At 38.0% G+C, this 12,981-nt stretch overlaps 1 protein-coding gene across 2 annotated transcripts in view; it reads left to right on the forward strand.

The window, feature by feature from the left end:
* SLC15A2 (solute carrier family 15 member 2) overlaps positions 1-12,981 on the forward strand; it is a 50,548-nt gene that overhangs the window by 17,520 nt on the left and 20,047 nt on the right. For both annotated transcript variants that reach the window (XM_046001986.1, XM_046001987.1), the window contains exons 5-14: positions 961-1,053; positions 2,172-2,271; positions 4,039-4,129; positions 4,434-4,511; positions 9,636-9,718; positions 10,158-10,244; positions 10,412-10,501; positions 10,594-10,638; positions 11,995-12,027; positions 12,745-12,833. In XM_046001986.1, coding sequence (XP_045857942.1) covers positions 961-1,053; positions 2,172-2,271; positions 4,039-4,129; positions 4,434-4,511; positions 9,636-9,718; positions 10,158-10,244; positions 10,412-10,501; positions 10,594-10,638; positions 11,995-12,027; positions 12,745-12,833 — 789 coding nt within the window. The remainder of the gene's footprint in view (positions 1-960; positions 1,054-2,171; positions 2,272-4,038; positions 4,130-4,433; positions 4,512-9,635; positions 9,719-10,157; positions 10,245-10,411; positions 10,502-10,593; positions 10,639-11,994; positions 12,028-12,744; positions 12,834-12,981) is intronic.

The raw sequence follows: 12,981 nt of genomic DNA on the forward strand, positions 1-12,981 counted from the left end.
CTGCCCCACTCCTTCCTCTTCCTGTTCCATTTATCCTAGCACTGAGAACAGTATGAACTCTGAGACTATTCCTCAAGCTTCTCAATTCTTTTTTTTAATTTTTATTTATATTTTAGTTAGTTGACATAAAATGCAGTATTGGGTTCAGGAGTAGAATTCAGTGATTCATCAATTACATACAACACCCAGTGCTCATCACAAGTGCCCTCTTCAATACTCATGACCCCTCTAGCCTATTCCCCACCCACATTTCTCCATCAACCCTCAGTTTGTTCTCTATCATTAAGAGTCTCTTGTGGTTTTTTTTCCTCTCTCCTTTTACCCCCTTCCCGTATGTTCATCTGTTTTGTTTCTTAAATTCCACACAGGAGTGAAATCATATGGTATTTGTCTCTCTTTGACTGACTTATTTTGCTTAGCATAATACACTCTCACTCCATCCAACTCACTGCAAATGACAAGATTTCATTCTTTTTGATGATTGAGTAATATTCCATTATATAACACATATCACATCTTCTTTTTCTGTACATCAGTTGATGGACATTTGGGTTTGGCTATTGTTGATATTGCTAACCCCTTTGAATCTGTATTTTTTTATCCTTTGGGTAAATACCTAGTGGTGAAATTGCTGGATCATAGGATCATTCTATTTTTAACTTTTTGAGGAACCTCCATACTGTTCTCCAGAGTAGCTGCACCAGTTTGCATTCCCACTAACAGTGTAAGAGGGTTCCCAAATCCTCACCAACACCTGTTGTTGCTTGTGTTGATGATTTTAGCCATTCTGACAGGTGTGAGGTGGTATATCATTGGGGTTTTGATTTGTATTTCCCTGATGATGAGTGATGTTGACCATCTTTTCATATGTCTGGATGTCTTCTTTGGAAAAGTGTCTACTCATGTCTTCTGCCCATTTCTTAACTGTTTATAGACTGACTGATTTAACTCTCTCAACAGGACAATCATCTATCTCTCCTTGGTGTATGTGCTGGGTCATGTGGTCAAGTCCTTGGGTGCTTTACCAATAATAGGGGGACAAATGGTACACACGTGAGTAGAATCATGAAATAAACTGAACCACTGTCCTTTTAGACAAGTAAATGTCTCACACATTCATTACAGGTGATTTTCTATTTACTTACCAAAGATGTCCCTTTATTTTCCAACCTGTTGTTTTATTACCAAAGTGGTTGCAAAAAAAAAAAAAAAGTATTTTATGACCAGTTGAACTCTTTCCTACTTTATCTGTCCTCATTTGTTTTTTTAAACACTTGGAGACTTATAGAATGCCTAGCTAGTATCCTTTTCATAAAAACTCATCGTATGCTCGAGGACAATTATTAAAACCTCATGTCCCCCATATTTTCTCACCTATTCACCTATCCATGCATCTATACTTTGCTAGGATTAAAAAAGGTACATAATATTTCCATGTAACACATTGTAAAAGTCTTATTCAAAGCTTGGATTATTTCCATTTATGTGTGGTTCCATATATTCCAGTTGTTCTGTCCCTCTTAAATTAAATTATTGATGTTTATTTTGCCAGAGGCATTTGATACATTCTGATAGTTAATTTGGTAAATAGAGAGGATTACAGTTGTTCAAGATGTAGATCATATATATTCATGTTTATAATGTGGCTACACAGTATTTATCCAATGAGTTAAGAATTTTCAATTTTAATAGATATTAGATGCCTCCTTCTCAGTGTCCCATCAAAAATTAGTGACAAGTTTTCTATTAATTATAATGAATTTTGCCATTTTGCTTTGTGGTTAGTAAGGGTATGTGTGATAGGTAGTTGTAAGGTCCTTCTATTGGCATATCCCTTAAATTAAGACAAGATTGAGAACCAGTGATTTAACTTTGGAGTTCCTTCATTTTCTGCTTCTCCCTATTACACACAAAAGGTAAATGGACTATCAGGTACAAAACTTTCCCATGCAATGTATACTTTCTGGCAGAGACTCCACGGTCATAAGGATTGTTAGGTGTCCCTGGGTTTCTTTGAGGAGTGAAGGAAGATGGAAAGTGCCCACAGAAACGTGAAGAAATATGAAGGGGGTCTTTGACATTATGCACATTTTTTCTCCTGATATCTATATCTTATTTCTGCAGTTGTGTTTAGCATCAGTGTGGTTAGTATCCTTCCCTCTCCATTTCAGAGTCCTATCATTGGTTGGCCTGAGTCTAATAGCTTTGGGGACAGGAGGTATCAAACCCTGCGTGGCAGCTTTTGGTGGAGACCAGTTTGAAGAAAAGCATGTAAGAATCCTGTTATTTCTGTAATTTCAAGAATGTAGAGCAGACATTAAAAATGTACCTGGCAGGTAGCTATTTGCTAAGATTAAAGTAATCCACAGGTCAGGAGTTCTATTCAGTGTTGGGTACTGGTCATTAATAAAGAGACACATGCAAAGGAAAGTAACAAGGGTGGTGAATGGACTAAAAAGCATCTTATGAAGAAAGATTGAAGAAATTGGAGAAGTCGGCCTGTATAAGATAAGAATTAAAGAGAATATTATAACTGTCTAGATATTGGAAGGCTGTCAGTAATTAAACCAGAGCTAGTGGGTGAAAGCTATAAGAAGTTTTTTGCTCAATGGAAGGGAAAACTTCAAATAGAGTTTGAAGTAGTGAGCTTATCCTCACTTGAGGTGTTTCAGAAGAAACTTGGTAGGTGCTTCGAGAATGAGGAGTGATGAGCAGTGTAGAGATGATTTAAGCATCTCTGGTTGAGATTCTGTGAAAGGGGAAAATGATCATTCAGAATAAAACAGGCTGAGTTTTTATAGATGAACTTGTCTGGATGATCATTCCTTCTTTCCTACATACTCTCCCCTGTTAATTGGGGGTGGGGGGCAGTATGAATAAGCTAAAAATGGTCCCATATGAGGAAGCTGTGACAAGTAAGCAAGGAAAAGAGTCTGTTCTTGAGTAGGTGACATTTCTGGCTTCCGCTCTTTTGCTCTTAGTTTTCTTTTTTGCCTGTCTTCATGTATTATTTCCTCATCTGTAGCATTTCTCATGTTTCTGGCTTTTCTCTCTCTGTTCTTTCTCTGTGCCCTGCTTCTTGTGTTTCTCCTACCCTTCAGGCCATCTGAGTTATTATTTTATATTCTTTGTCTGGGGTACCATAGATCATAATTGCTTGCTGACTTTGGAGAAATACCAACCTTTGGCAGCCTTTGGGATTCTATGCACAATGAACTGTACAAATAGGTGAGTGGAATAGGTTGAAAAGGGGACCAGAGGAGGAAGCAAACACCCTGTGAATAGTAAATAAGGAAGGACAGATTATGCTGTTGTGTCAGGAAAAGACCTGTGGTGCCAGAATGAGACAAATGAATAAAGCATCAGCAACTTTATGTTAAAGTTGCTTCATTTGGTAACTGCTCCACAAAGATATCTCAATAATAAGACAAACCCCCTACCAAGTTTCCACCAACTACTTTTAAACCCCGGGTTTCCTTTTATACTTCCTGGCAGAATTCCCGTAGGTGAACTACCTTGCTTAATCAACAGTTTAATCAACAGTTTAAACAGTTCTAGTGCTATTTCTACTACACATTCTACAATGTTTACTATTTAACTCAGTCAGTCATTCACTTAATTAATTCAGTCAATAAACATGTGTTGAGTATAATATATGTCAGGTGCTGTGCTGGGTAGTAGGGATTTCAGAAATGAGTAAGATATGATTTCTGCTCTAAAGGAACTCTCAGACTACTGAAAGAAATAGATATTTAATGCAAAGAAATTAATATTAGAATAAACATGTATAGGGCACAAGTAGCTTAGTGTATAAGATGACCATTTTGCCTAGTAGGGATATAAGGGGTTTGAAAGATGGGTAAATGCTTGGGTTATTTGTTAAAATATCTAATATTATTTTCAGATATCATGGAGGCAATGTCTGAATCTGTTTCTTTGTATGTACCTCCAGCTTAGTCTGAACATAGGGTGGATCTGGAACTAGGAGGTACATTGCACTGATGATTTGTCCTGTGTTTTGTTTTGTTTTGTTTTCAGGCAGAGGAACGGACTAGATACTTCTCTGTCTTCTACCTCTCCATCAATGCAGGAAGCCTGATTTCTACATTTATCACACCCATGCTGAGAGGTTAGAATCTTTTCTGAGAGCCCTTGTCTAAGGTTTTCCTCTGGCCAGTCACAAACCTTTTCAAGGCTTCCTGATGACCATCCTCTCCTTTTACAAGGAGTTAAAAACCGGGACAATTTTTAAATATCTTGATTTGTCTGGCCCAAAAGAAGGATTATGAACTAAGTGATGGGAGGAAAGAAGATGGCTATATCTATGATTTTACAAACCTGAGCTTGCAGAATAGAATATCAAACATCAAATACCCAAGATTCAGGGTTACTGGTTTTTTGGTTGTTGTTTTTGTTTTTGTTTTTGTTTTTAGGAGATGTGAAGTGTTTTGGGGAAGACTGCTATGCATTGGCTTTTGGAGTTCCAGGATTACTTATGGTGATAGCTCTTGGTAAGTGCACTGGGACAGGGGAGATGAATAACCACTGATGCCTGTTACATTAAAAACATCATCTAAGCCATTTATTTCAATCCTCACAGTAACCCTATTAGGTAAGTGTTATTGTAGGAATTTTCTCTAGACGTTGGAGATAAATTAACTGAATGAAATCAGAAACCAAAGGAAGGAAGGAAGGAAGGAAGGGGAAGGAAAAGAGTGGGAAAGAAAAGAGAAAAAAGAGACAAGCAAAGAAAAACATACCCAACGTTACACAACAAAGAACTTTCCTAGACCGATCCCTCGGCTCCATACAGAAGCAATTAAGTCAGTATCTCTGCAGGATGGGGCCTAGGTATCTATAATTTTTTAAATATCTAAGTGATTCTAATGTGTAATCAAGGCTGAGATCTACTGCTCTACACTAAAATATGTAAGGAAGCAAGGAAGATAATTAATTCTTTCTCTCAAACTAGCTTACTTCATTTGAGAGTTGTTTATCTGGTAATTGGAAGACATTTTTAATTCTTCTAAAGTAGCATTTAGGTTTAGCTATTTTGTTGCCCTGCTCTTCAGTGCTCCCAAGGAGTTTTCTCTCAAAGAGACTAAGGGGAGTTAGATAAGTAAGTGGAAACCAATGCAGCTTAGATCAAGTATGTTCTGTTTACCAGTGACAACACAGTAATGGAAGAGAAAAGAGGATGTGTGTGTTGTTTAGTTTTCATAGTTTAAGGGGAAACTTGGACGTGATTGTTCCTAATCATTGACCTGGAAACGTGTTCTCACTCTGAAACTTTGGGTGACACCCCCTTGGAAGTTATCCAGCCCAAACACATAAAGGACTCAATAGAGGAAGAAAGAAGCCAGAGATTCAATGTTCAGTCCTGACATTTTCTATCAGGAGGTGGTTAATAGTAACAGTCAGATTCTAATTCCAATTCCAAGTTAGTTTGTGTGTTATTCCAGGAGACCTGTGTTAATACATTCCCTGTCTCCTTCCATTGAAGCCACAAACACTTTTCCAAATATTGTTCTGGTTTTGTACTTATTAGTGCTATGTTTCCTCTGGATCGTGGCACAACAATAATATTAACATATTGGAGTAATTATGAAGATCAAAAGAGGTGCTGTAAGTGAAATGTTTTATAAGTTATGAAATGTTAAATAAGTGTTAGTTGTCATTATTAGTTGCTTCAGTTTTCTGGGTACCAATAAATAACAATACTCTGGCATTTCACAATAATTTAACTTATTCATCTATGTTTTTCATTCATTGATCAACACACATTTATTTAATGAACATTTCATGTGTCAAATCCTGTGCTAGCTATTGGGTCACACTGGTGAATTAGAGAACCACATAGTCTATGCTTTCAAAAAATTACATAGTCCAGCAGGAAAAAAGAGAGAGATATAGTAAAAAGGAATTTACAATATAGTATGATCAATGGACAACTGGGAAAGTACAGAGAAAGCTATGGGAGCACATAGAGGAGATGTCTGACTAAAACAGTGAAGATCAGAAAAGTTTTGCCTAGGGGCACCTGGGTGGCTCAGTCAGTTAAGTGGCTGCCTTCAGTTTGGGTCATGATCCTGGGGTCCTGGAATGGAGCCCAGCATCAGGCTCCCTGCTCAGTGGGGAGCCTGCTTCTCCCTCTTCCTCTGCCTGCCACTCTGCCTACTTATGCTCTCTCTCTCTCTGTCAAATAAATAAGTCTTTTAAAAAGAGAGAGAGAGAAGTGGTATCTAAGATGAGATCTAAAGGATTAGCAGCAGTTAATCAAAGAAGACAGATATCTGTAAATCAAGGAAGTGAGACATAATTGTGACATATCTGAAGGCCTTAAAGGAATTCAGGCTGCCCCAGGTATAAATGAGAAAGATAAAAAGGAGAAAATAACAGAAATCAGATAATGAAGGGACTTTTAAGTCATTAACAAATTAGAACTTTAGCTGGAGTAGGGAGCTGCAAAAGGATTCTGAACAGAGGGCTGATTGTTAGATTTTTATTTTTCATTGGTGTCTCTGTAATGCAGAGAAAGAATGGATTAAGGGTGAGGCAAGGGTATTATTTATCTTGATTATCGAATTTTTAGCATTCTTTAAAATTTTGTACTCAGGATGAGTGCCTCACTCAGCACAGACTAGTCTCAGACCTGGTAGAGTTGAAAAAACTTGATATGATTGGATAAATTATGTGACTGAGAAAATAAGTCTACATTGAATGTAGCATTCTGTCTGACTTGAGCAACTAGGTAAATAGTGGGCTCATCATCGTAATGAATTTAGTTTTGGACATATTACATATTAGATGTCTTCAAAACATCTAATTGGAGTTATCAAACAGTTGTTTAGAAATACAGGCTTTGAGCTCAGAATAAATGTTTGGGCTGTAGATAAAGATCTGGAGCTATTAGCATATGGATAACAATTAAGCCATGAAAATAGATGAAATAACTAAGAGATAATAAGAGTAAAAAGAGGACTAGAGGGGCGCCTGGGTGGCTCAGTGGATTAAGCCGCTGCCTTCAGCTCAGGTCATGATCCCAGGACCCTGGGATCGAGCCCCGCATCAGGCTCTCTGCTCCACAGGGAGCCTGCTTCCTCCTCTCTCTCTGCCTGCCTCTCTGCCTACTTGTGATCTCTCTCTCTGTCAAATAAATAAAATAAAATCTTAAAAAAAAAAAAAAAAGAGGGCTAGAATAGAACCCTAAGGAATACCAGCATTAAAAATATACCCAAGAAGGGGGTGCCTGGGTGGCTCAGTCAGTTAAGCATCCAACCCTTGATCTCAGCTCAGGTCTTTATCTCAGGGTCATGAGGTGAGGCCCCATGTTGGGCTCCACGCTGGGTATTGAGCCTACTAAAAAGAAAAGACAGGCAAAGGAGAAAAGCCCACAAATGAGACAAAGAAGGGATGGCCAAATTGGTAGGAGTTCTAAGGGAATTGTTCAGAGTAACAAATGTTACTGAGTCAGAAAGTGAGATCAGGAGAAAAATGCCCATTGAATAGAGCAATAAGAAAGTCATTGATTTGGAGAATGTCAGTTACGGGAGATTGGCAAAGATTCAAGACTGATTAGAGTAGAATAGGAAGTGACTAAGAGGTGAGAAAGGGAAAATGGTATGTATAGCTGAATGTGACATGGAGTCAAGAGAGGATGGCAGACATGCTTGAATATTATTAGGAAGACTCCAGTAGAGAAAGATGCAAGGAAAAGACAGTATAATCACTATGAAAGCACAAATGGCAGAATTACCTTTGTACAGAGGAAGAACATTGCCCTCAACTAACTAGAGGGAGGAGAGGATAGGTGTGGATACAGGAGTTAATAGATTTGGTGGCAGGAAGTTGAGACAATTTCCGTTTGACAGCTTCTGTTTTCTTTGTGAAGTAGGGAGCAATATCCTCTACAACAAGGAAGAACTTGTAGGGAAAACTAAGGTTCCCATTCCTCTTCTTTAGTTAAGTGGCCTTGACATTTAAGTGTGGTCTTATCCAGTTCATCACCTGGCCTTCCTTTTCCACTTCCACTGTCCCCTCCACTATTGAGATTTCCAGGCCATTCTTAGTTTTAGGGCCAATCTATTTCCTCTCCAAAATCTTCCTCTTGTCTAGATACCTCTTTATCTGCTCACTTGTCTCTCAAGATTGGCATCCTTTCTTTTAACACTTTTTTTTCTGTCAACAATAAGAAGACTGTGGTAGGTAAAAGGTGCTATTTGGAGAAGTTTTGGAGACACTGAGAGGATGAATAAAGAAAATGGTGATGTGAATGTGAGTGGAATAGAGAATTTAGAAAGTTAAGGTAAGGAAAAGTAAGGGGATTCAGGCATTCTGGTGTGCAAAGATACTGGAAGGTCCTACTTGTCACTGACAAGACATCTTTGGTAGAAGATCTACTCGAGGGACATCTTGCTGGAGTTGGGAAATCCATTAAGGAGGGAAGTACATCTGGGATCATACCAAGATAGCCTTCCTGCTGATGTTAGTTAATAAATTTGAAAAAAATAATGTTTACTATTCCATAATCATAAAAATAATATCAACTAATGCTGGTAATTTAGAGAATGGAAAGAAAAATATGAAAATAAAATCTACTTATAATTAGTTGTGGAGATGTGATTAAAGAATATGGGGTAAGGAAAGGAGAATGAGCTCAAGTACAATAATGGTACAGAATAGAATTTTTTATAGGAATGATGATCAATGGTTAGAGTGTAGAGACTTAGTGGAAAATAATGAAACATAAAGTGGAAGGAGTAGCTTTAGGTGAGCTCCATGGGGCTACATCTTTTTTATATCGTCAGTACCAATAGTGTCTAGCACAGTGTTTAGTGCAAGAATGAGTGAATGAGATGTTTTATGGTGGTTAAATGCGTAGATTTCTGAGTCAAAATGACCTCAGGTCAAAAATGCAGTTTCTGGCATTTTCTAGCTATGTAATCTGCACAAATTACTTAATTTCTTTTATCTTCAATTTCCTCAATAAAATGCAGAGAGTAGTACATATTTTTTCAGATGAAATCAGTTAATATATATAAAAGACTTAACATATAATAATAAACCTTCAAAGATGTTAATGATAATAATAATCATCATCACGATAATATGAATTTGGGATGGTCTTTCCTGACAGAAGTTTGGGCTTTTTAGGTAGGTCCTGGAAAGAAGGTTTTAATTTGGCATCAGATAAGAGAAGGAAGATACCAGGGATTGAGAAAGTAGTTGCTAGACATTTTAATAATCCAGGGCAGAGGTTGTGAGGCCCTAAATAAGAATTGTAGCAATAGTAAAGTAAAAGAAGGGCAAATGGGAAATACACTGAAGAAAGAGTCTAAATGAAAACTTGGTAAAATATCAGATGTAGAGATGGAGAAAGAAGAGAGAATCCAGAGATGACTTCCCTTTCTGTGATACAGGGAAGTATCAACAGATTCCTTCTCTTAACAACTGACCACTTTATTCTTCTCTTGGGTCCCATAATTTATATAATTCCGAAAGTTGGGAAGTTTAAGTCAGACCCCCCTTTAAAAGATTTGCCAGTCACTCCTACATATCAGCAGCCTCTCGTTAGCATTGACATACTGAATGTGCTGAAAGAGAAGCTAAGAACCTTGTTTGTGTATCAACTGCAGTTGTGTTTTCAATGGGAAGCAAAATATACAGAAAACCACCTCCTGAAGGAAACATAGTAACTCAAGTTGCCAAATGTATCTGGGTAAGTCTGACTTGTTTACCTGCCTTTTTCAATCAAGGGAAAAAAATTATATGCTGAGCTTAAAGGCCTTTAAACACAGGTATTTATTTTCCCCAATGACTGCTGTTTTACCTCTGTACCTTTTGGCAAGCTGAGATTAATCCATTTTCCTCTGTACCTCTACTCAACCATTAAGTAAAGTAATAATAATATAACAACAACAACAACAACGATGATGTTACCATTTTTTAAATTGGCAAAAATCATCTGAAATGTGTATGTTATATATGTTGCCAACAGGATGTAGGGATAGATAAAATTATATTGGAAATATTCTGAAATTCAATGTCTGATGAAAGCAAAGGGTGGAAGTCACTTAAAGTATGTATGTCTGAGGAAGAGATAATGAATTGGAATGGTTTCTTTTTGTCTCTCATGTGCTATCTATGCTCTGCCCTAGTTTGCTATTTCCAACCGTTTCAACAACCGCTCTGGGGACATTCCAAAGCGACAACACTGGCTGGACTGGGCAGCTGAGAAATACCCTGTAAGTTGGAACTGAGGAAATATGCCTCCATGGAGATTTTCCTAAGTCCAAACTGATTCCCTCAGGCTGCATTTGGCCTCTCCTCTTACTGTTCTGGCACATTTTTACTCTAAGCAAGACAACCAAATTTAGCAATTCAGCCTGTTCCTTCTTCTTCTTTCTTGCAGAAGCAGCTCATTATGGATGTGAAGGCACTGACCAGGGTACTATTCCTTTACATCCCATTGCCCATGTTCTGGACTCTTTTGGATCAGCAGGTAAGAATAGTTCTTTTGAAAGCTACCCCTTCTTCCAGCCCTTTTGCTCCCACAAGAAAGAGATTTCTCATAATCACATCTGTCTGCCCTAGGGCTCACGATGGACCTTGCAAGCCACCAGGATGAATGGGAATTTGGTGAGAAAAGATTTTCCAGAGAAATCTATTCTTTTCTTCATAATAAATAAATTTCCTTTTTTAAGAAAAATGATTTCTTTGGATTTTTTGCCTGAAAACTGACTTAAGATCAGACGAGGGTTATCTTTAACATGAAGGTACTGAGTACACAAAATTTTAAAAAGCTACTCTAGAAATAAAAAGCAGAATCTTATTTTTAGAAATCAGGGATCTAAGGATGGAAAGGTTTCAGTGTGTACAGGGAAGTACTGAGAAGATAATCAATGAACTGATCCAGATGTGGGATAGAGATTGTTTGCTCCCCTCTCAGCCTTCCTGGGGCACAGCAGGCTCAGGTTTGACTGGTGCTACTGCACATGTAGCCCAGTGTCTGGGCTGAGATCATGTGGAGGACTTGGAAGTGCAGTATTTTGTACATGGATAAGGAATGAGAAAGTTGCAAATATTATTTTCTGTTTTTCTATTCTCCATTCTTTGGCCAACTCAAAGTTTCATCTGTGCTCTCAATTGTTCTGCTTAGATTATTATAATGTTTTTCTACCATCTCCGTGGTAAAGGAGGCAGGAGAGAATGATGCTAGGATTTCATTAACCAGTCTTTTTGGAGCCTGTCAAACACAAGTTACATTTTCCCTTTCTCTCCCTCTCTCTCTTTTTTAAAAGATTTTATCTATTTATTTGAAGGATAGAGATCACAAGTAGGCAGAGAGGCAGGCAGAGAGAGAGGAGGAAGCAGGCTCCATGCTTAGCAGAGAGCTCGATGCAGGGCTGGATCCCAGGACCCTGGGACCATGACCTGAGCCAAAGGCAGAGACTTTGACCCACTGAGCCACCCAGGTGCCCCTCCCTTCTCTTATTGCCCAGGATTCACTATGGTTGTTCTGTTATTGACCCCTCTAGAACAACTCTGGAAACACTATGCATTAGTGGAAGTCTTCACCCTAACCATGATGTCTTGTGCTGCACATTACCATATACAACTGCAGTGACTGAAATTAACAAAAACACACTGACACTATTCTCTCACAAGAAAAAGAATATTCTCTCTTATGCCTACTTGCCTTCAGTAAACATAGCCTGAAGCCATTCCCAGTCTGTTTCCCCAAATACTCTTAAAAGTACCATGTGGCCCTGAATTAATGACTTGGTAGATTTTATCTTTTGTGTCTCACCTGCTAATTAAAATTTTTTTCTGTTTTAAGAGAGAGAACAGAAGTGGTGGGGCGGGGCAGAGGGAAAAGGAGAAAGAGAATCTCAAGCAGGCTCCACCCTCATTGCAGATAATTAACAGTATTTTTGATCTAAGCTTTTCTTGTCTTTTGCCACTGTATAAATGTAATTTGTTATAATGTTTCAGGGTTTTTTTGTGCTTCAGCCAGACCAGATGCAGGTAGGAGATTTCTGTATACTCATGGGGATTTATGGCTTTCCTCATCCATACTTCTATCTGAAGTAATGGAATTACCAACTGTAACTAGACATTTGTTTCCTTATATGCTGAGGAGGTTTAAAGATAAGGATGAAAATACTTTCCTTAAGCCTCACACTTCTCTTTCACATCCTCTTTTAAGTAAGCAGGTGCTGCCCAGCTCCAAGGAGTGGGAATTTTGAGCTCACAGGAGATATATAAGCATTGGATTTTTTTCCCCTGTTAAGGTAGTACCTTGGAAATATTGTCCAAGAAAGTATAAGGCTTTGTGCGAGTAACAAAGTCAGAATCTCAGTTTACCGGTGACTCCCATTTCTTTTTTTAACCCTTGTTTAATACCCAAGTCTTCCTTCTCTTCTTTTCTCCATGACATTTTCCCTTCAGCTGTGAAACAGAGAAGATAAGTGAAAATGAGAGGGAAGAAATCCTAACTGATTGACAGAAAAACAGGTTCAGAGTGAAACTGATTCTGTAGGATGTTTAGAAGCTGAGGTGCTATGCGAGAGAAATTAGAGTCCTTGGTGTAATGTGACTGAGAGATGTGGAATCATTCTGTACTTAGTATGATAAAAGTATGTTTGGATGTTAGGAAGAGTGCACACAAGCAAATGAGAACACATGCTTACACTCAAGACCGAAGAACACTTTGTAACTATCCTTTTTACCATGGTATTACAGGTACTAAATCCCCTCCTGGTTCTTATCTTCATCCCATTGTTTGACCTTGTCATTTATCGTCTGGTTTCCAAATGTGGAATTAATTTCTCGTAAGTGCTCACGATGCCTTTATTGCTCAAACTGACTTAATATTTGCTCAGCTTAAAAAAATATTCAATGTCAGTACTTTCTACTTAGTATGATTTGTTTTGGCATATCATTTTTCTGTTTCTGTGTACCTAAGTTAAACTAAATGCC

This window comes from Meles meles, chromosome 4 (genome assembly GCF_922984935.1).
Source record: "Meles meles chromosome 4, mMelMel3.1 paternal haplotype, whole genome shotgun sequence".
Taxonomy (NCBI): domain Eukaryota; kingdom Metazoa; phylum Chordata; class Mammalia; order Carnivora; family Mustelidae; genus Meles; species Meles meles.